Source organism: Dendropsophus ebraccatus, chromosome 12 (assembly GCF_027789765.1).
Source record: "Dendropsophus ebraccatus isolate aDenEbr1 chromosome 12, aDenEbr1.pat, whole genome shotgun sequence".
Classification (NCBI taxonomy): Eukaryota; Metazoa; Chordata; class Amphibia; order Anura; family Hylidae; genus Dendropsophus; species Dendropsophus ebraccatus.
Window position 1 is genome coordinate 91,826,982 of NC_091465.1, and position 23,998 is coordinate 91,850,979.

Consider the following 23,998-nt stretch of genomic DNA (forward strand, 5'->3'; position numbering starts at 1 on the left):
CCCTGACTAGGCTGAAAGCGCATCTGCGGTCGAGAAGCGGGAGCCAAGTATTTAAGATTCGAGGTCTTGTGGTTCAGCCATCCAATGAGGGTAGACGCCGTTTTCGCGCTGCGTTCGTACTCCCAGGGTCCCTCACGGCCTCCCTGCATGGTAATTGGATTAAAAAAAGCGCCAACTGCAATGGGAGGGATTTCGAATGTTTCTCGTGTATTCGTCACACTACTCGATTGAGTTTGAATCTTTTGAATACCGCAATATTCCATCGAATACCATGTCGATCAAATCGTATTCGCTCATCTCTAATAACTATGTAACGGTGATGATTTTTTTTTATGTTTAGTGAAAATATCTCTTAAAATTTAGGCAAAATTATTTTTGCATAAAGTTGATTCAGGATCTTGTGTCACTTTATAGATTATTTTCCAGGAACCCCGGGAACCCCAGGACAGGTGACAGGAGGATTGAGTGAGTGTCTGACATAATAACACATAGATTACACAGTTTACAACACTTTAGGATGTATTTATTGTAACAGGTAATAAAAGTTTTGTAAAAAAAAAAAAACAGTGAATAGAAAATTCATGATATATTTTTTAATTATTTTATAATTGATGTAGTTGGATTCCCAGGAACCCCAGGAACCCCAGGACAGGTCACAGGAGGACTGAGTGAGTGTCTGACATAGTAATAAGGAAATACATCAGGAATGAATTACATTCATTGAATCTGATTGTGATTGGTTTTGGGATTTGGGAATGAGTGTCTGTCAACTGAAATTATATGTTACACTGTAATGAAATCCCATTTGTGATTAGAGGAGATTATTCCAAAGTTTTATCTCTATTTAGTTTAAAAAAAAAAAAAGAATTTTAGGTAAATGAAATAACAGGAAGTGGATTCTATATTATTTTTTTTTAATAATTTCTACAGATGTATCACCAGGAACCCCGGGAACCCGAGGGGAGATCACAGGAGGAATGAGTGAGTGTCTGACATAGTGATAAGGAAATACATTGGGAACGAATTACATTTATTTAATCTGATTGTGAGTGGTTTCGGGATTCCCAGAGTTACCAGCCATGTGGTATATACCTGGTCACTTAGCTCTGGAGACAGTATACAATGATATCAGTTGTATCAATGCTGTACATCTCCACTACATTCCTCCGTTACTAAGCAGGGACTTGTTATTAGACCATAAAATATATATCACTAACCCCCTTAGTATTACCCTGGTACTAACTGCCTCAAGAGTTTCAGAAAAGATGCTCCAGGTCTCATAATCTGGTATCAATAATGTGAGGAGGACCAAAATCTATGGCCCTTCCCAGTCTGCTACTACTAGGCTGCTGCTGCCTGCTGTTATCTGGCTGGTTATGACAAATCTGAGGGGCACATAAGTTTTCTTAAATTGGCAGTAAAACAGGAATAACAAGATTATTACTCTTATTGGTTGGTTTTTATAAAATTTAACACCTTAAACATTTGCCTTAAAATGTAGGGAAAATTTTGTCAGAAAGTGCCACCTTGGTTACTGGGAAGATACTCCAGGTCTGATAATCTGGTATTACTAGGGTGAGGACAACCAAATCCATGAAGGAATAGTGGTGGTGATGGTGTGTGTGTAGGGGAGACATGTTGGGGAGGTATGATTATTCTTTTAGAGCATTTTTAAGTTATTACATCTCATTTGGTGAGGACCTTAAAGTTGAGGCTACATTTTGGCAGAAAATGTATTCATAATCTTGTTTTCCTTTGTATAGTTGGAATACCGGGAACCCCAGGAACACCGGGGGAGATCACAGGAGGGATAAGTGAGTGTCACACACAATAAGATATAGGTTATAGAGGCAGATATGTGTGATTGGAGGAGAATCTCTTACATGTCCGCTGAAGGAGTCTGTATATGACGGATTCATTATTATTCTTTAATATATGTAGCTGGAATACCGGGAACCCCAGGAACCCCAGGACAGATCACAGGAGGACTGAGTGAGTGTCTGACACCACATAATATTCATTACACTGTAAATAATCTCATATTTGATGGTTTTAGTTAAAGTTATATTTGTGGACTTCCTGGAACACGGCCATTGCACGTCTTGCATAGTGATATGGGAAAGAATTTCAGGATTGGCTGAATGGCCAAGCATGTGCTGTATGACTGGCCACTTAGCCCTAAGACACTTGAAGAAATTTTTTTAAATACATACAGTGGTACCTCTTTTCTCAACCATAATCCTTTCTGGCCGGCTGCTTGAGAACTGAGCTGTTTTTTCCCCGTAAATATTAAATGTAACTAGATTTGCATTTTCAGGGAAATACATAGTGCTTGAAAAGAGCGCCCCTTTAACAGTGACTTCCCTTTAAGAGCAACTTTGGTACAGTCCCTTAAAGAGCAACTTTGGTACAGTCCCTTAAAGAGCAACTTTGGTACAGTCCCTTAAAGAGAAACTTTGGTAGTCTCTTTAAGAGCAACTTTGGTACAGTTCCTTAAGGAGTTACTTGGGTGACAGCTTTGAGTGACCTATATACTGTCGCTTTAAGACCAGCTTAAGTACTGTCCCTTTAAAGGACACCTGTCACCCCCCGTGCCGGGGTGACAGAATCCCGACCCCCTGTTAGATCCCCGTATACTCACGTGATCCCGCCGGGTCCCGCTTTCTGAGCCGGTCGGGTCACGGAGATTTCAGCGCCCGAAGCCCGGAGCGCGCTGACAGCAGAGTCAGATGCCCATAGAGAATGAATGGGGAGTCCGATGCTCCGTCATTCTCTATGGGCATCGGACTCATCTCTAAGCGCGCGCGGGGCTTCGGGCGCTGAATTCTCCGTGACCCGACCGCCTCAGGAAGCGTGATCCGGCGCGATCACGTGAGTATAGGGGGATCTAACAGGGGGTCGGGAGCCTGTCACCCCGGCATGGGGGGGTGACAGGTCCTCTTTAAAGGAGACTTGGGTACGATCCTTTGAAGACCAGCTTAAGTACTGACCCTTCAAGAGCGACTTGGGTACCGCCCTTTTAAGAGCAACTTGCGTTCCGTCACTTTAAGAGTGGCTTGGGTACTGTCCCTTTAAGACCAGCTTGGGTACCACCCCTTTAAGAGCTACTTACGTAATGCCCCTTAAAGAGCGACTTGGGTACCATCACTTTAAGAGAGGCTTGGGTAGAGTCCCTTTAAGTGCGGCTTGAGTAACGTCCCTTTAAGAGCAACTTGGGTACCATCCCTTTAAGAGTGGCTTGGGTACCGTCCCTTTAAGAGTGGCTTGGGTACCGTCCCTTTAAGAGTGGCTTATGTGATGCCCCTTTAAGAGTGACTTGGGTTGCGTTCCCTCAGCTCTGCTACTTTACTGACTGAACTCTGCTACTTATAAAGCCCCATTAACACAGAGCAAGAGCGGTGGAATTCCACAGCAGAGTTGTCCGCCGCAAAATGCCGCCAGCCTCCGTGTCATAATGACACTCTATGGAAGGCGCGAGCTGCATTTCTTGGTGCTGAAGGATAAACATGTTCAATTCTTCATTGTGGAGAGACGCTGAGCGATGCGGTTACGTGAGCCTCCCATAGAGTGTCATTATGATAGGGAGGCGGGCAGCATTCTGCGACGGACAACTTCCCCGCGGAATTCCACTGCTCTTGCTCTGTGTGAACGGGGCCTAATGGTAAAGATTATTGCTCGGTTACCATGACAATCTTACTCATGTTAGTGAGACAAAATCGTTAAGGACCTTCCAGCTTCTACATTTTCTATTGGCCAATAGGGGACATGTGACCGTGTGGATGTTGTGAGGCAGTGACTGATAATTTAACTTAGAATTTCTATTGGCTGCTATATTTCAGCTATTTGCATATGTGCTGTGATTGGCTGTTAGCGTTTACAGTGTGGCCATTATTTCCTATGGGCCATTATTTCCTATGGAAAATTAAAGGTCTTTAACCCCTTAAGGACAGAGCCAATTTCGATTTTTGCGTTTTCGTTTTTTTCTCCTTGTGCATAAAAGGCCATAGCAGTTGCATTTTTCCACCTAGAAACCCACATGAGCCCTTATTTTTTCCGTCACTAATTGTACTTTGCAATGACGGCTGAATTTTTGCATAAAGTACACTGCGAAACCAGAAAAAAATTCAAAGTGTGGTGAAATTGAAAAAAAAAAAACGCATTTTGTTTATTTGGGGGAAATATGTTTTTACGCCATTCGCCCTGGGGTAAAACTGACTTGTTATGCACGTTCCTCAAGTTGTTACGATTAAAACGATATGTAACATGTATAACTTATATTGTATCGGATGGCCTGTAAAAAAATTCAAACCATTGTCAACAAATATACGTCACTTAAAACCGCTCCATTCCTCGGCTTATAGCGCTTTTATCCTTTGGTCTATGGGGCTGTGTCAGGTGTCATTTTTTGCGCCATGATTTGTTCTTTCTATCGGTACCTTGATTGCGCATATACGACTTTTTGATCACTTTTTATTACAATTTTTCTGGATTTGATGCGACCAAAAATGCGCAATTTTGCACTTTGGGATTTTTTTGCGCTGACGCCGTTTACCGTACGAGATCAGGAATGTGATTAATTAATAGTGCGGGCGATTACGCACACGGCGATAGCAAACATGTTTGTTTATTTATTTATTTACTTTTATTTATAACCTGGGAAAAGGGGGGTGATTCAGACTTTTATTAGGGGAGGGGGCTTTTTATTCACAACAACACTTTTCTTATTTTTTTTACACATATACTAGAAGCCCCCCTGGGGTTAGGGTTATTCCCCCCCTGGGGTTAGGGATGTTCCCCCCTGGGGTTAGGGTTATTCCCCCTGGGGTTAGGGATGTTCCCCCCTGGGGTTAGGGTTATTCCCCCTGGGGTTAGGGATGTTCCCCCCTGGGGTTAGGGTTATTCCCCCCCTGGGGTTAGGGTTATTCCTCCCCTGGGGGACTTCTAGTATATACACTTTGATCTCTCATTGAGATCTCTGCAGTATAGATATGCTGCAGAGATCCATGAGATCGGTACTCGTTTGCTTTCGGCTGCTGCAGCCGGAAACAAACGAGTGCCGAGCCGGGGATGGCGCCATCTTGGAGCGGTCCCCGGCCGGCTTCAGAAACGGAGATCGCTTCTCCGGGATAACATCCCGGAGGAGCGATCTCCGCCACTAGACACCAGGGAGATGCTGGATCCGGTAATCGGATGCAGCTGTCATGTTTGACAGCTGCATCTGATTACTGTATTAGCGGGCACGGCCATCGGACCGTGCCCGCTAATACCTACGGTCCCGGGCTACACGCGGCACCCGGGACCGCCGCGGTTCAGAGCGGGGTCGCTGCACGGCCCCGCTCTGAACGCCCTTACCGGCAATAGGGCGTACCTATACTCCCTTTGTCGTTAAGGGGTTAAAGGAGAAGTCCGGCCAAAATTTATGTTTTATGTTATTACTTATGGAAAGTTATACAATTTTCTAATGTACATTAATTATGGGAAATGCTCATATACTGCTATTTCCCTTAATTTAGTGTATCAGGAAGTGTTAGAATTCTCTTAGAAGCAGTGACGTCACGACGAATGGTGTAATTCCTATGGAGTGTCCAGCAGGGGGCGCTCTATATATATATATATAGAAGTCAATGAGTACCATTGACTTCTATATATACTGTATAGTGCGCCCCTGGTGGACACTCCATTGGAATTACAATGGTTGTGTATGTAATGTAATGTTATGTACTGTACTTTGCGATTGAATACATTTATGGAATACATTGGGGAGCAAGTGTCCTTGTTCCCCAAAGTATCCCATAAATATATTCAATAAATACATTTGCTGGGCACCGAGCAGGGAGGGAGAGAAGTGCCATCTATCTCCCCCCTCCCTGCTGGGCACATATATAAAGTACTACTCCCCCATTATCTGCAGATAATGGGGGAGTAGAACCTGTGCTATCCCTATCACATCGGCGCCGCCGCTCACACAAGGGCCGCTCTTCATGTCCCCTCCGCTGGTCCGACCTCCTCCTCCTCCCGGCTTCAAACACTATGGTGCCGCTGACTCCCCGCTGCCCGCCCGCTGGCTCCCTGCTGCCCGCCCGCTAACTCCCCGCTGCCCGCCCGCTGACTCCCCGCTGCCCGCCCGCTGACTCCCTGCTGCCCGCCCGTGCCGCTGACTCCGCGCGGGCAGCGGGGAGTCAGCGGCGCCATAGTGTTTGAAGCCGGGAGGAGGAGGTCAGACCGGCAGAGAGGGCATGAAGAGCGGCCCTTGTGTGAGCGGCGGCGGCGGTGATAGGCATAGCACAGGTACTACTCTCCCATTATCTGCAGATAATGGGGGAGTAGTACTTTGTATATGTGCCCAGCACCGAGCAGGGAGGGAGGGGGGAGGTAGATGGCACCTCTCTCCCTCCCTGCTCGGTGCCCAGCAAATGTATTCATTGAATACATTTATGGGATACTTTGGGCAGAAAGGACACTTGCTCCCCAATGTATTCCATAAATGTATTCAATCGCAAAGTACAGTACATAACATTACATTACATACACACCCATTGTAATTCCTATGGAGTGTCCACCAGGGGCGCACTATATATAGAAGTAAATGGTACTCATTGACTTCTATATATAGAGCGCCCCCTGCTGGATACTCCATAGGAATTACACCATTCGTCGTGACGTCACTGCTTCAGAGATAATTCTAACACTTCCTGATACACCAAATTAAGGGAACTAGCAGTATATGAGCATTTCCCATAATTAATGTACATTAGAAAATTGTATAACTTTCCATTAGTAATAACATATAAAAAATAAATATTGGCCGGACTTCTCCATTAAACGTAATTTCTAAAAAAAATCCCATGGAAACAGAGTCTATGCGCAAAGCGGTTCGGGCTGTATTAATCGCAGAATAATGGCTGGAAGAAGCGGAAGAAGAAGAAGAATACAGATTGCAATATAATGCTTTTTCAAGCGCTATAAATATTTGGAATTGGTGCTAGCATCCACCAATAGCTACTGCTGTACCTGAGTTTAGAATGTAATCAGTACAGTACATTACTATGTATATAATAACACAGGGACCCTCACACCTCAGCCTTGTAGGTACATGGTGTCAGCAGGAGGAATCGGCCGCTACACACAATCCAGTGGAGGAGAGGATGGAGGAGAAGGCACGAGCATGGGGCAAACAGCAGGGAACACAAAGCCGCCACACAGCAGCCGCACAGCTTTTTGAGGACAGAAAGAGGCTTTTTTGCCTTATAAAACCTATTACAGAGTTTGAGTTCTGAAGCCAACGGTCCTGGAGAATATTGTTTGAGAACCAAATTGTTTGAGTTTAAATCAGTTTGAGAAGCCGAGGTTCCACTGTGTATACATCTATCTATATCACTGCTTATTGTCAGCAGCCAATGGAGAGACAGAGAAGACTGCAGCAACCTGCAAGGGTCAGGATCTCCGCACACACTCACTCCGTCATACACACCATCTCCGCACACACTCACTCCGTCATACACACCATCTCCACGCACACTCACTCCGTCATACACACCATCTCCACTCACCCTCACTCCGTCATACACACCATCTCCGCGCACACTCATTCCATCATACACACAATCTCCGCACACACTCACTCCGTCATACACACCATCTCTGCACACCCTAACTCCGTCATACACACCACCTCCACTCACACTCACTCCGTCATACACACCATCTCCGCACAAACTCAGTCCGTCATACACACCATCGCTGCACACACTCACTCTGTCACACAAACACCATCTCCGCACACACTCACTCCGTCATACACACCATCTCTGCACACACTCACTCTGTCATACACACCATCTCTGCACACACTCACTCCGTCATACACACCATCTCTGCACACACTCATTCCGTCATACACACCATCTCCGCGCACACTCCCTCCCTCATACACACCATCTCTGCACACACTCACTCCGTCATACACACCATCTCCGCGCACACTCACTCCGTCATACACACCATCTCCCCACACACTCATTCCGTCATACACACCATCTCCGCGCACACTCACTCCGTCATACACACCATCTCCGCGCACACTCACTCCGTCATACACACCATCTCTGCACACACTCACTCCGTCATACACACCATCTCCGCGCACCCTAACTCCGTCATACACACCACCTCCACTCACACTCACTCCGTCATACACACCATCTCTGCACACACTCACTCCGTCATACACACCATCTCCGCGCACACTCACTCCATCATACACACCACCTCCGTGCACACTCCCTCCCTCATACACACCATCTCCGCGCACACTCACTCCGTCATACACACCATCTCCGCGCACACTCACTCCATCATACACACCACCTCCGTGCACACTCCCTCCCTCATACACACCATCTCCGCGCACACTCACTCCGTCATACACACCATCTCCGCACACACTCACTCTGTCATACACACCATAAACCTCTTCTAAAGATTTTTAACAAATTTGGTTTTGGCAAACTATTTGATCAAATAGAGTGTACCATCTCACCATGTTAAGGTGACCTCAGAGAGATGGTTCATAACACCGGCCTCTCTCGGGCTATAAGCCTACAAACTGGACATAAAGGATCCAACTAAACTTTATTTAAAACATTGGCGGAGGAGCTAGCGATGTGACGTAGTAGCAGTGCTTGTGCAAGCTCCTGACCGTCACTTCTAACCTCCTAGCAGGTTAGATTGAACTATATAACAGGGGAAGGGGTATGGTGGCTGATGCCCCAGCTTCCTGCATAATAGGTGGATTCCTCTCTGGTGGCCGATACCGCGCTCTCTGCTGTAGTATCCAATATAGCACTAGAAGAAGTCCAATGAGGTATCGGTGACCACACACTCACCTGGAAGAGTTGTACAACCCTATAGGTGCCACTCTATCGGGCACTGTGACACATCTGTTCCCTTCTGCTCGTCGGGGGTCGAGGTGCAGACAAATACGGGAATATCTCCTTCCAGGCCTTCTGATCTCCTCCGAGATTCACCACCACATGGATCTGTGATACGTTGAAAGTTTTTTGTTTCTAATTACAGGTATTTTTCCCCTTCTTAGAATTACGCAGGTGCTCACAGGTGCCAGGTGTACTGCTCTGAAAATTCTGCTGAAAGATTTAGAAAAAAAGTATTGATTTTTTCTTTGTACATTTCTATAGTTGGATTACCGGGAACCCCAGGAACACCGGGACAGATCACAGGAGGGATAAGTGAGTGTCACACACAATAAGATACAGGTTATACAGTAACAGAAAGAAGATTGATGGATTATTCTGTATTTCTGCAGCCGGATATCCTGGGACCCCGGGAATCCCAGGGACCATCACTGGAGAATGGAGTGAGTGTCATAACCAAACAGTGAGATATCGATAACAGTGTCATTGTAGTGATTTTTTTTCTTTTTTCTTTTACATTTTTTTGTAAAAAATTTCTTAAAATTCTGGCAAATTTTTTATTTTTTTTGCATAAAGTTGATTCATGATTCTGTTTTATTTCGTATAGATGAAATTCCAGGAACCCCGGGAACCCCAGGACAGGTCACAGGAGGATGGAGTGAGTGTATATACAGAATACATCTTTATTTGTCAGAAAAGTCTTTGTAAACAGAGAGATAACTAACAGAGTCTCATTCACAATGGAAGAGGTCACAGAGTAGAGGGATGTGATGTGTGCAGATGGACGTTTGTCATTATTAGTGATGAGCGAGCAGTAAAATGCTCGGGTGCTCGTTACTTGAGACGAATATCTCCCGATACTCGAGTGCTCGTTTAGTATCGAACCCCATTGAAGTCAATAGGAAACTTGAGCATTTTTGCAGGGGACCCAAGCTCGGTAAAGGGAAGGTCGTGTGAAAACCTGTCAACCTCAGAAAATGATGAAAACACAACGGAAATGGACAGGAAACAGCAGGGGCAGCATGTATGGATGACTCTGAGGCTGCCGAATAGCACCATTATGCCTAATTCTGTGCAACAGCCTGGTTAAAACAGAGGTAGGCATAGGGACCACCGAAAAACTCAGCCTGACACAGCATGGCAGTGAGAACACAGGGAACCATTAAAACAGAGGTAGCATAAGAACCACACCAAAATTCAGCCTGACACAGCATGGGGGTGAGGACAGAGTGATCAAGGTAGAAGTGGTAGCCAGTTAGCCTCCCAAAAATTAGGGCAGACAGTGCATGGCAGTGAGCACACAGAGAACCATTAAAAGTGAGTGAGGAAGCAAATGAGCCTCCCCAAAAATTGGAGTGAGGCCAGTGGCTGTGATTTATAGTGGACACGAACCTAGGTGCTGACAGCTAACTGGCTAGACCAGCTGTTTACACCTGATGCCGATCGACCGGGGGTGGTGAGGCCCTGGCTGCGGCTACACAAAAAAAATATATAACACAACTGGCTAGTTGCCGGGGACGTGATCGGCGGGCCCCCAGCATCCAGTCCCGCTCCTCTGCAGACGTAGTGATGTCAGAGCATGGCAGTCAGGACACGGAGAACCATTAAAAGTGAGTGAAGTAGCAAGTGAGCCTCTAAAAAATTAGGCCAGACACAGCATGGCAGTGAGCACACAGAGAACCATTAAAAACAGAGGTAGCATATGAACCACCCAAAAACGTAGCCTGACACCACAGACCCAGACCAAGATGGACAAAACAATCATCCAATAAAAATAGCCGGATTATGGCTAGATTTAGCCTCACCCCCTCATGTATTTGTGCATAAGAGGCATATCTTTGGAAGTAGGGACGAAGAATAACAATACAGTCTTCTTAAGAGGCCCCGGAATTTGATTTGATCAAATGAATACACTTTCAATCCTTTAAAGAGTCTCTAAGAGAGGGCATTGCGGTAGCCTGTCTATTAAAAAGACCTGGTCAATCCTGCTCTTAAAAAGGCTACAACATCCAAGGAAGGTAGAAGGTGCTGGTGAAGCGATGGCAGAGGACACCCGTAAGATGACATCCACAGATAATATGGTTCGAAATGGTAGATAAATTGAATTTGACTATGAATTTGACTGTAGCAGTTGGGGAAACATTCCCTGCATCATGTGACTCCCCACTTCTCCCCCCACTGCTGTTTCGACTTTAAATTAAAAATTAATTCCCTCCCTAACGCTCTCCCTGACCAGCAGCAGCTCTCTCCCTGATCTCTCACAGCATGCGTCTGAAGCGAGTACTGCCGGCGCCGAGTTTTATATGGCAGGGTCATCTGATCTGGCCAACCAGTCGCTGCTATTGACATGTATGGGTCCCACGTGATCGCAGCATGCACCAAAGAGTCTCCTGCATGTTTATTGGCTGAGAAATAGCGCTTAAACTTACAGGAAACGGATGATGAGATTTTCTCGAGTATCGCGAGATGCTCGTCCGAGTAACGAGTAGCATTGAGTACCCTAATACTCGATCGAGTACCCTAATACTCCATCGAGTACCAAGCTCGGACCAGCATGCTCGCTCATCACTAGTCATTATATATATATTCTTATGAAATCAGCTGTTAAACTTAATCTGTAAGATTTTATACCAAGTAAATTCATGATATTATATATTTCTGTAGCTGGATATCCTGGAACCCCAGGACAGGTGACAGGAGGACTGAGTGAGTGTCTGACATAGTGATAAGGAAATACATCGGGAATGAATGACATTGATTGAATCTGATTGTGATTGGTTTCGGGATCACTGTGTTACCAGCCATATGGTATATACCCGGTCACTTAGCCCTGGAGACAGTATACAATGATATCAGTTGTAGCAATGCTGTACATCCCCACCTCATTCCTACATTACTAAGCAGGGACTTGTTATTAGACCATAAAATATCTATCACTGACCCCCTTAGAATTACCCCGCTACTCACTGGGAATCGTCTAACCTGCTGATACTTCCCCTTTAAACAGTAAGATAAGTAATGAGTACCTGTCATTAGAAAAGACTTTTGAGGTGTCACATATACATGTATAGATGGGAAATGGGTTGTTGGCTCGGAGTCTGTGTGTTCAGACCTCGGCCGATCAGGAGAACAAGACGGTAGAAGTCCTCTCCCTGTGGGTTCTCCTGCTCAGTCGCGGACTAAACACTGAGGGGGAGATTTATCAATCATAGTGAAAAGTCAAACTGGCTCCTCCGCTGCCCCTAGCAACCAATCAGATTCCACCTATCATTTTCCAGAGTCTGTGAAGTTGCCGGGGGCGACTGAGCCAGTGTCACTTTACACCAGGGGTGGGGAACCTCCGGCCCCTGAGACCGGATACAGGAGGATGCTGTCTGTGCCGGCTTCTTCCCCAGCAGAGCGGCGAGTGTCTTCAGTCTCCTGTGGGCCGCGCGCGATTACGTCATTTCATCACGCGCCGCCTGCAGGAGAAGACCGGCACAGAGAACCTGGGACAGAAGAGGACATGGGAGAGAAGAGGACCTGGGAGAGAAGAGGACCTGGACTGCGTGGAGGCGGAGGTAAGGTGAGTGGGATGTTTATTTTTTTATTTGGTGGTTAACTAGGCTACCAGAGACATGCCTGATGGGGGTGATAACTAGGCTACCAGAGACATGCCTGATGGGGGTGATAACTAGGCTACCAGGGACATGCCTGATGGGGGTGATAACTAGGCTACCAGGAACATGCCTGATGGGGGTTAACTAGGCTACCAGGGACATGACTGATGGGGGTTAACTAGGCTACCAGGGACATGACTGATGGAGGTTAACTAGGCCACCAGGGACATGCCTGATGGGGGTTAACTAGGCTACCAGGGACATGCCTGATGGGGGTTAACTAGGCCACCAGGGACATGCCTGATGGGGGTTAACTAGGCCACCAGGGACATGCCTGATGAGGGTTAACTAGGCCACCAGGGACATGCCTGATGGGGGTTAACTAGGCTACCAGGGACATGACTGATGGGGGTTAACTAGGCTACCAGGGACATGACTGATGGAGGTTAACAAGGCTACCAGGGACATGCCTGATGGGGGTTAACTAGGCTACCAGGGACATGACTGATGGGGGTTAACTAGGCCACCAGGGACATGACTGATGGGGGTTAACTAGGCCACCAGGGACATGCCTGATGGGGGTTAACTAGGCCACCAGGGACATGCCTGATGGGGATTAACTAGGCCACCAGGGACATGACTGATGGGGGTTAAATAGGCCACCAGGGACATGCCTGATGGGGGTTAACTAGGCTACCAGGGACATGCCTGATGGGGGTTAACTAGGCCACCAGGGACATGACTGATGGGGGTTAAATAGGCCACCAGGGACATGCCTGATGGGGGTTAACTAGGCTACCAGGGACATGACTGATGGGGGTTAACTAGGCTACCAGGGACATGACTGATGGGGGGGTTAACTAGGCTACCAGGGACATGCCTGATGGGGGTTAACTAGGCTACCAGGGACATGACTGATGGGGGGGTTAACTAGGCTACCAGGGACATGACTGTTGGGGGTTAACTAGGCTACCAGGGACATGACTGATGGGGGTTAACTAGGCTACCAGGGACATGCCTGATGGGGGTTAAATAGGCTACCAGGGACATGACTGATGGGGGGGTTAACTAGGCTACCAGGGACATGACTGTTGGGGGTTAACTAGGCTACCAGGGACATGACTGATGGGGGTTAACTAGGCTACCAGGGACATGACTGATAGGGGTCAACTAGGCCACCAGGGACATGCCTGATGGGCTTTAACTAGGCTACCAGGGACATGACTGATGGGGGGGATAACTAGGCCACCAGGGACATGCCTGAAGGGGGTTAACAAGGCTACCACGGACATGACTGATGGGGGGGTTAACTAGGCTACCAGGGACATGACTGATGGGGGTTAACTAGGCTACCAGGGACATGACTGATGGGGGTTAACTAGGCCACCAGGGACATGCCTGATGGGGGGGATAACTAGGCTACCAGGGACATGCCTGATGGGGGTTAACTAGGCTACCAGGGACATGCCTGATGGGGTTAACTGGTTAACTAGGCTACCAGGGACATGCCTGATGGGGGGGATAACAAGGCTACCAGGGACATGAATGATTGGGGGTTAACTAGGCCTACGAGAGGCATCACTGGGGGGGGGGGGGTAACTAGACTACAAGGGGCATCACTGGGGGTTAACTGCAATAGCAGGGGCACTAGGGGAACAATATTTTGCCTTGCCCCGGGTGCTGCAATCCCCCGCTATTAACTGCCGCACACGGTATGCGGCCCTCGAATGATTTTATTAATGCCCGACCGGCCCTCGACATAGAAAAGGTTCCCCACCCCTGCTTTACACCATGTGTATAAATCAATCTTTTAGACTCAGACTCCAGCTAAACCATTCCCCATGTATACATGTATATGTGACACCTGAGAAGTCCTTTCTTATTACAGCTCTCCGTCACCTCCTTAGAATTAAGCAGGTGCTCACAGGCGACAGATTTCTTGATTATTTATTTATTTTTGTACATTTCTATAGTTGGATTACCGGGAACCCCAGGAACACCGGGACAGATCACAGGAGGGATAAGTGAGTGTCATACACTATAAGATATAGGTTATACAGTAACAGAAAGAAGATTGATGGATTATTCTGTATTTCTGCAGCCGGATATCCTGGGACCAAGGGAACCCCAGGGACCATCACTGGAGAATGGAGTGAGTGTCTTGTTATAAGGAAATCCTTAGACAGAGAATTAGTTGTGTTTCATCCAATATTTTTGTGATTTGTTTGGGATTTGCTGAGTGGTCGGGAAGGCGCTATATGTCAGGGCACTTAGCTCTGGAGGAAGCTGTTATTTATATTGCTCTCATTGTCTCTAGCCAAAAGCAGTTGTGGCAATGCTGGGCATCACACTTACTGTCTCCATTGTTACTAGAGAAGCTCCAGTCAGCTACAATCTGGTATTATTAGGGTGGGAAGGGCCAAACCCTGTAGACCGTCACACTCTGCTACTACTAGGCTGCTGCTGCCTGCTGGTATCTGGCGAGCAATGAAGAAGCTGCGGGTGATGGGAATCTAGTTTAGTTAAAACCTCTCAAAGGAAAGTATTTTACTATAATATTTTACAAAACTAAAGTTGATGATTGAATATCTGGAAAACCAGGGACACTGGGGCAGGTCACAGGACATTGAAATGACTGCATTTATATGGTGAGAAGGGAATCGTTTCAAAGTAAATTGGATTTGTAGGGATCAATTTTATTGTGTTGGAGTAAAATGCTTCATAACCAAACAGGGAAATATAGATAATGTCATTGTGTAGGTTTTTTTATTATTATTATTTTTTACATTTATTTCCGTGAAAAAATCTCTTAAAATTTAGGCAAAAAAATCTTTCATAAAGTTGATTCATGATCTTGTGTCACTTTATATAGATGAGATTCCAGGAACCCCGGGAACCCCAGGACAGGTGACAGGAGGACTGAGTGAGTGTCTGACATAGTGATAAGGAAATACATCGGGAATGAATGACATTGATTGAATCTGATTGTGATTGGTTTCGGGATCACTAAGTTACCAGCCATATGGTATATACCTGGTCACTTAGCACTGGAGACAGTATACAATGATATCAGTTGTAGCAATGCTGTACATCCCCACCTCATTCCTCCATTACTAAGCAGGGACTTGTTATTAGACCATAAAATATCTATCACTGACCCCCTTAGAATTACCCCGCTACTCACTGGGATTCCTCTAACCTGCTGATACTTCCCCTTTAAACAGTAAGATAAGTAATGAGTACCTGTCATTAGAAAAGACTTTTGAGGTGTCACATATACATGTATAGATGGGATATGTGTTACTGGCTCGGAGTCTGAGTGTTCAGACCTCGGCCGATCAGGAGAACAAGCTGGAAGAAGTCATCTCCCTGTGGGTTCTCCTGCTCAGTCGCGGACTAAACACTGAGGGGGAGATTTATCAATCATAGTGAAAAGTCAAACTGGCTCCTCCGCTGCCCCTAGCAACCAATCAGATTCCACCTTTCATTTTCCAAAGAGTCTGTGACAGTTGCCGGATACAGGAGGATGCTGTCTGTGCCGGCTTCTTCCCCAGCAGAGCGTCGAGTGTCTTCAGTCTCCTGCGGGCCGCGCGTGATTACGTCATTTCATCACGCGCCGCCTGCACAGAGGACCTGGGAGAGAAGAGGACCTGGGAGAGAAGAGGACCTGGACTGCGTGGGAGCTGAGGTAAGGTGAGTGGGATGTTTATTTTTTTTTTTTGGGGGAGGTTTACTAGGCTACCAGGGACATGACTGATGGGGGGGATAACTAGGCTACCAGGGACATGACTGATGGGGGGGATAACTAGGCTACCAGGGACATGACTGATGGGGGGGATAACTAGGCTACCAGAGACATGACTGATGGGGGATAACTAGGCTACCAGGGACATGCCTGATGGGGGGGGGGGGGGAATAACTAGGCTACCAGGGACATTCCTGATGGGGGGGGGGATAACTAGGCCACCAGGGACATTCCTGATGGGGGGGATAACTAGGCCACCAGGGACATGCCTGATGGGGGGGATAACTAGGCTACCAGGGACATGACTGATGGGGAGGATAACTAGGCTACCAGGGACATGCCTGATGGGGGGGGATAACTAGGCCACCAGGGACATGCCTGATGGGGGATAACTAGGCTACCAGGGACATGACTGATGGGGGTTAACTATGCCACCAGGGACATGCCTGATGGGGGTTAACTAGGCCACCAGGGACATTCCTGATGGGGGTTAACTAGGCCACCAGGGACATGCCTGATGGGGGTTAACTAGGCTACCAGGGACAAGACTGATGGGGGTTAACTAGGCCACCAGGGACATGAATGATGGGGGTTAACTAGGCTACCAGGGACATGTCTGATGGGGGTTAAATATTCCACCAGGGACATGCCTGATGGGGGTTAACTAGGCCACCAGGGACATGACTGATGGGGGTTAACTAGGCCACCAGGGACATGACTGATGGGGGTTAACTAGTCCACCAGGGACATGCCTGATGGGGGTTAACTAGTCCACCAGGGACATGCCTGATGGGGGTTAACTAGGCCACCAGGGACATGCCTGATGGGGGTTAGGAGGAGCTAGTGGTGTGACGTAGTAGCAGCGCTTGTGCAAGCTCCTGACCCTCACTTTTAACCTTTAGATGCTGAACTAGCAGGTCAGATTGAACTATATAACAGGGGAAGGGGTATGGTGGCTGATGCCCCAGCTTCCTGCATAATAGGTGGATTCCTCTCTGGTGGCCGATACCGCGCTCTCTGCTGTAGTATCCAATGTAGCACTAGAAGAAGTCCAATGAGGTATCGGTGACCACACACTCACCTGGCACTGTGACACATCTGTTCCCTTCTGCTCGTCGGGGGTCGAGGTGCAGACAAATACGGGAATATCTCCTTCCAGGCCTTCTGATCTCCTCCGAGATTCACCACCACATGGATCTGTGATACGTTGAAAGTTTTTTGTTTCTAATTACAGGTATTTTTCCCCTTCTTAAAATTACGCAGGTGCTCACAGGTGCCAGGTGTACTGCTCTGAAAATTCTGCTGAAAGAGTTAGAAAAAAGTATTGATTTTTTTTTTTGTACATTTCTATAGTTGGATTACCGGGAACCCCAGGAACACCGGGACAGATCACAGGAGGGATAAGTGAGTGTCACACACAATAAGATATAGGTTATACAGTAACAGAAAGAATATTGATGGATTATTCTGTATTTCTGCAGCCGGATATCCTGGGACCCCGGGAACCCCAGGGACCATCACTGGAGAATGGAGTGAGTGTCTTACATTGTGATACGACAATCGATTAGAAGTAAATTGGATTTGTAGAGATCAATATTTTGTGTCGGGGTAAAATTCTTTATAACCAAACAGTGAGATATCGATAACAGTGTCATTGTGGTGATTTTTTTATTTTTTCTTTTACATTTTTAAGTGAAAAAATTTCTTTAAATTCTGGCAATTTTTTTTTTGCATAAAGTTGATTCATAATCCTGTTTTATTTCGTATAGATGAAATTCCAGGAACCCCGGGAACCCCAGGACAGGTCACAGGAGGATGGAGTGAGTGTTTATACAGAATACATCTTTATTTGTCAGAAAAGTCTTCTTAAACAGAGAGATAACTAACAGAGTCTCATTCACAATGGAAGAGATCACAGAGTAGAGGGATGTGATGTGTGGAGATGGACGTTTGTCATTATTAGTGATGAGCGAGCAGTAAAATGCTCGGGTGCTCGTTACTTGAGACGAATATCTCCCGATACTCGAGTGCTCGTTTAGTATCGAACCCCATTGAAGTCAATGGGAAACTTGAGCATTTTTGCAGGGGACCCAAGCTCGGTAAAGGGAAGGTCGTGTGAAAACCTGTCAACCTTAGAAAATGATGGAAACACAACGGAAATGGACAGGAAACAGCAGGGGCAGCATGTATGGATGACTCTGAGGCTGCCGAATAGCACCATTATGCCTAATTCTGTGCAACAGCCTGGTTAAAACAGAGGTAGGCATAGGGACCACCGAAAAACTCAGCCTGACACAGCATGGCAGTGAGAACACAGGGAACCATTAAAACAGAGGTAGCATAAGAACCACACCAAAATTCAGCCTGACACAGCATGGGGGTGAGGACAGAGTGATCAAGGTAGAAGTGGTAGCCAGTTAGCCTCCCAAAAATTAGGGCAGACAGTGCATGGCAGTGAGCACACAGAGAACCATTAAAAGGGAGTGAGGAAGCACATGAGCCTCCCAAAAAAATTGGAGTAAGGCCAGGGGCTGTGATTTATAGTGGACACGAACCTAGGTACTGACAGCTAACTGGTTAGACCAGCTGGGTACACCTGATGCCGATCGACCGGGGGTGGTGAGGCCCTGGCTGCGGCTACACAAAGAAAATACATAACACAGCTGGCTAGTTGCCGGAGACGTGATCGGCGGGCCCCCAGCATCCAGTCCCGTTCCTCTGCAGACGTAGTGACGTCAGAGCATGGCGGTCAGGACACAGAGAACCATTAAAAGTGAGTGAAGTAGCAAGTGAGCCTCCAAAAAATTAGGCCAGACACAGCATGGCAGTGAGCACACAGAGAACCATTAAAAACAGAGGTAGCATATGAACCACCCAAAAACGTAGCCTGACACCACAGACCCAGACCAAGATGGACAAAACAATCATCCAATAAAAATAGCCGGATTATGGCTAGATTTAGCCTCAGACCCTCATGTATTTGTGCATAAGAGGCATATCTTTGGAAGTAGGGACGAAGAAAAACAATACAGTCTTCTTAAGAGGCCCCGAAATTTGATTTGATCAAATGAATACACTTTCAATCCTTTAAAGAGTCTCTAAGAGAGGGCAAGTGCGGTCGCCTGTCTATTAAAAAGACCTGGTCAATCCTGCTCTTAAAAAGGCTACAACATCCAAGGAAGGTAGAAGGTGCTGGTGAAGCGATGGCAGAGGACACCCGTAAGATGACATCCACAGATAATATGGTTCGAAATGGTAGGTAAATTGAATTTGACTATGAATTTGACTGTAGCAGTTGGGGTAACATTCCCTGCATCATGTGACTCCCCACTTCTCCCCCCACTGCGGTTTCGACTTTAAATTAAAAATTAATTCCCTCCCTAACGCTCTCCCTGACCAGCAGCAGCTCTGTCCTTAATCTCTTCCAGCACACGTCTGAAGCGAGTACTGCCGGCGCCGAGTTTTATATGGCAGGGTCATCTGATCTGGCCAACCAGTCGCTGCTATTGACATGTATGGGTCCCACGTCATTGCAGGATGTACCAAAGAGTCTCCTGCATGTTTATTGGCTGAGAAATAGCGCTTAAACTTACAGGAAACGGATGATGAGATTTTCTCGAGTATCGCGAGATGCTCGTCCGAGTAACGAGTAGCATCGAGTACCCTAATACTCCATCGAGTACCCTAATACTCCATCGAGTACCAAGCTCGGACCAGCACGTTCGCTCATCACTAGTCATTCTATATATATTCTTATGAAATCAGCTGTTAAACTTAATCTGTAAGATTTTATACCAAGTAAATTCATGATATTATATATTTCTGTAGCTGGATATCCTGGAACTCCGGGAACCCCAGGACAGGTGACAGGAGGACTGAGTGAGTGTCTGACATAGTGATAAGGAAATACATCGGGAATGAATGACATTGATTGAATCTGATTGTGATTGGTTTCGGGATCACTAAGTTACCAGCCGTGTGGTATATACCCGGTCACTTAGCCCTGGAGACAGTATACAATGATATCAGTTGTAGCAATGCTGTACATCCCCACCTCATTCCTCCATTACTAAGCAGGGACTTGTTATTAGACCATAAAATATCTATCACTGACCCCCTTAGAATTACCCCGATACTCACTGGGATTCCTCTAACCTGCTGATACTTCCCCTTTAAACAGTAAGATAAGTAATGAGTACCTGTCATTAGAAAAGACTTTTGAGGTGTCACATATACATGTATAGATGGGAAATGTGTTACTGGCTCGGAGTCTGTGTGTTCAGACCTCGGCCGATCAGGAGAACAAGCTGGAAGAAGTCATCTCCCGGTGGGTTCTCCTGATCGGTTGCGGTCTAAACACTGAGGGGGAGATTTATCAATCATGGTGAAAAGTTAAACTGTCTCAATCGCCCCCCGGCAACCAATCAGATTCCACCTTTCATTTTTAAAGCGTCTGTGAGGAATGAAAGGTGGAATCTGATTGGTTGCCGGGGGCGACCGAGCCAGTTTCATTTTACACCATGTTGATAAATCAATCTCCTAGACTCAGACTCCAGCTAAACCATTCCCCATGTATACATAAATATGTGACACCTGAGAAGTCCTTTCTTATTACAGCTCTCCGTCACCTTCTTAGAATTACGCAGGTGCTCACAGGCGACAGATTTACTGCTCTTCAAATTCTGCTGAAGGATTTTGAAAAAAGTAGATTTCTTGATTTTTTCTTTGTACATTTCTATAGTTGGATTACCGGGAACCCCAGAAACATCGGGACAGATCACAGGAGGGATAAGTGAGTGTCACACACAATAAGATATAGGTTATACAGTAACAGAAAGAAGATTGATGGATTATTCTGTATTTCTGCAGCCGGATATCCTGGGACCCCGGGAACCCCAGGGACCATCACTGGAGAATGGAGTGAGTGTCTTGTTATGAGGAAATCCATAGAGAGAGAATTAATTGTGTTTCATCCAATATTTTGGTGATTTGTTGTGGGATTTGCTGAGTGGTCGGGAAGATGCTGTATGTCAGGGCACTTAGCTCTGGAGTCAGGAAGCATTCATTTATAATGCTCTTATTGTCTCTAGCCAAAAGCAGCTGTGGCAATGCTGGGCATCACTGTTACTGTGTCCAGGGTTACATGAGAAGCTCCAGTCAGCTACAATCTGGTAATATTAGGGTGGGAAGGGCCAAACCCCATAGACCCTCATACTCTGCTACTACTAGGCTGCTGCTGCCTGCTGGTATCTGGCGAGCAATGAAGAAGCTGCGGGTGACAGGAATCTAGTTTAGTTAAAACTTCTCAAAGGAATGTAAGAATGTTTAACTCATCTGAGGTACGATGCGTGGAGTCCCTGGAAGCCTGGCGCGGAGCTAATCAGCCTCGGATAGTAGTCCGATAGACGATGGGAGTCGTTGTGTTAGATTGTTAGACAACTTTATTCACTAAGTGAGTGTCTGACATAGTGATAAGGAAATACAACGGGAATAAATTACATTCATTGAATCTGATTGTGATTGGTTTTGGGATTTGGGAATGAGTGTCTGGCACCCTAAATTATATGTTACACTGTAATGAAATCCCATGTGTGATTCATGTGAGGAGATTATTCCAAAGTTTTATCTATATTTAGTAAAAAAAAAAAGTAATTTTAGGTAAATGAAATAGCAGGAAGTGGATTCTATATTATTTTTTTTTATAATTTCTACAGATGTATCACCAGGAACCCCAGGAACCCCAGGGGAGATCACAGGCGGACTGAGTGAGTGTCTGGCATAGGGATAAGGAAATACATTGGGAATGAATGACATTGATTGAATCTGATTTTGATTGGTTTCGGGATCAGTGAGTTACCAGCCGTGTGGTATATACCCGGTCACTTAGCCCTGGAGACAGTATACAATGATATCAGTTGTAGCAATGCTGTACATCCCCACCTCATTTCTCTATTACTAAGCAGGGACTTGTTATTAGACCATAAAATATCTATCACTGACCCCCTTAGAATTACCCTGGCACTAACTGCCACAAGAGTTACTGGAAAGATGCTCCAGGTCTGATAATCTGGTATCATTAAGGGGAGAAGGACCAAAATCTATGGACCTTCCCAGTCTGCTACTACTAGGCTGCTGCTGCCTGCTGTTATCTGGCTGGTTATGACAAATCTGAGTAGGCACATAAGTTTCCTTAAATTGGCAGTGAAACACGAATAACAAGATTATTACTCTTATTGGTTGGTTTTTTTTTATAAAATTTAAGACCTTAATCATTTGCCTTAAAATGTAGAGAGAATTTTTGTCAGAAAGTGCCACCTTGGTTACTAGGAAGATACTCCAGGTCTGATAATCTGGTATTACTAGGGTGAGGACAACCAAATCCATAAAGGAATAGTGGTGGTGATGGTGTGTGTGTGTGGGAGACATGTTGGGAAGGTATGATCATTCTTTTAGAGCATTTTTAAGTTATTACATCTCATTTGGTGAGGACTATAAAGTTGAGGCTACATTTTGGCAGAAAATGTATTCATAATCTTGTTCTCCTTTGTATAGTTGGAATACCGGGAACCCCAGGAACATCGGGGGAGATCACAGGAGGGATAAGTGAGTGTCACACACAATAAGATATAGGTTATACAGTAACAGAAAGAAGATTGATGGATTATTCTGTATTTCTGCAGCCGGATATCCTGGGACCAAGGGAACCCCAGGGACCATCACTGGAGAATGGAGTGAGTGTCTTGTTATGAGGAAATCCATAGAGAGAGAATTGGTTGTGTTATAGTTTGGTGATTTCTTGTGGGATTTGCTGAGTGGCAGGGAAGGCGCTGTATGTCAGGGCACTGGAGGAAGCTGTTATTTATATTGCTCTCATTGTCTCTAGCCAAAAGCAGTTGTGGCAATGCTGGGCATCACAGTTACTGTCTCCAGGGTTACTAGAGAAGCTCCAGTCAGCTACAATCTGGTATTATTAGGGTGGGAAGGGCCAAACCCTGTAGACCGTCACACTCTGCTACTACTAGGCTGCTGCTGCCTGCTGGTATCTGGCGAGCAATGAAGAAGCTGCGGGTGATGGGAATCTAGTTTAGTTAAAACTTCTCGAAGGAATGTAATTATTTTACTATAGTATTTTACAAAACTAAAGTTGATGATAGAATATCTGGAAAACCAGGGACACTGGGGCAAGTCACAGGACATTGGAATGACTGCATTTATATGGTGAGAAGGGAATCATTTCGAAGTAAATTGGATTTGTAGGGATCAATTTTATTGTGTTGGAGTAAAATGCTTCATAACCAAACAGGGAAATATAGATAATGTCATTGTGTAGGTTTTTTTAAGTTTTTTTTTAAGTGTAAACATCTCTTTAAATTTAGGAAAAAGTATATTTGCATACAGTTGATTCATGATCTTGTGTTACTTTATATAGATGAGATTCCAGGAACCCCAGGAACCCCAGGACAGGTGACAGGAGGACTGAGTGAGTGTCTGACATAGTGATAAGGAAATACATCGGGAATGAATGACATTGATTGAATCTGATTGTGATTGGTTTCGGGATCACTGAGTTACCAGCCATGTGGTATATACCCAGTCACTTAGCCCTGGAGACAGTATACAATGATATCAGTTGTAGCAATGCTGTACATCCCCACCTCATTCCTCCATTACTAAGCAGGGACTTGTTATTAGACCATAAAATATCTATCACTGACCCCCTTAGA

General features: G+C 45.9%; 1 protein-coding gene across 1 annotated transcript in view; it reads left to right on the forward strand.

Moving 5' to 3' along the window:
• Nucleotides 1–636: 636 nt before the first annotated feature.
• Nucleotides 637–23,998, forward strand: part of LOC138768570 (uncharacterized) — a 137,425-nt gene continuing 114,063 nt past the window's right edge. The window contains exons 1-14 of the mRNA XM_069946482.1: nt 637–668; nt 931–981; nt 1,764–1,814; nt 1,942–1,992; nt 9,195–9,245; nt 9,323–9,373; nt 9,538–9,588; nt 20,103–20,153; nt 21,016–21,066; nt 21,144–21,194; nt 21,989–22,039; nt 22,827–22,877; nt 22,955–23,005; nt 23,704–23,754. Coding sequence (XP_069802583.1) covers nt 978–981; nt 1,764–1,814; nt 1,942–1,992; nt 9,195–9,245; nt 9,323–9,373; nt 9,538–9,588; nt 20,103–20,153; nt 21,016–21,066; nt 21,144–21,194; nt 21,989–22,039; nt 22,827–22,877; nt 22,955–23,005; nt 23,704–23,754 — 616 coding nt within the window. The 5' untranslated portion in view covers nt 637–668; nt 931–977. The remainder of the gene's footprint in view (nt 669–930; nt 982–1,763; nt 1,815–1,941; nt 1,993–9,194; nt 9,246–9,322; nt 9,374–9,537; nt 9,589–20,102; nt 20,154–21,015; nt 21,067–21,143; nt 21,195–21,988; nt 22,040–22,826; nt 22,878–22,954; nt 23,006–23,703; nt 23,755–23,998) is intronic.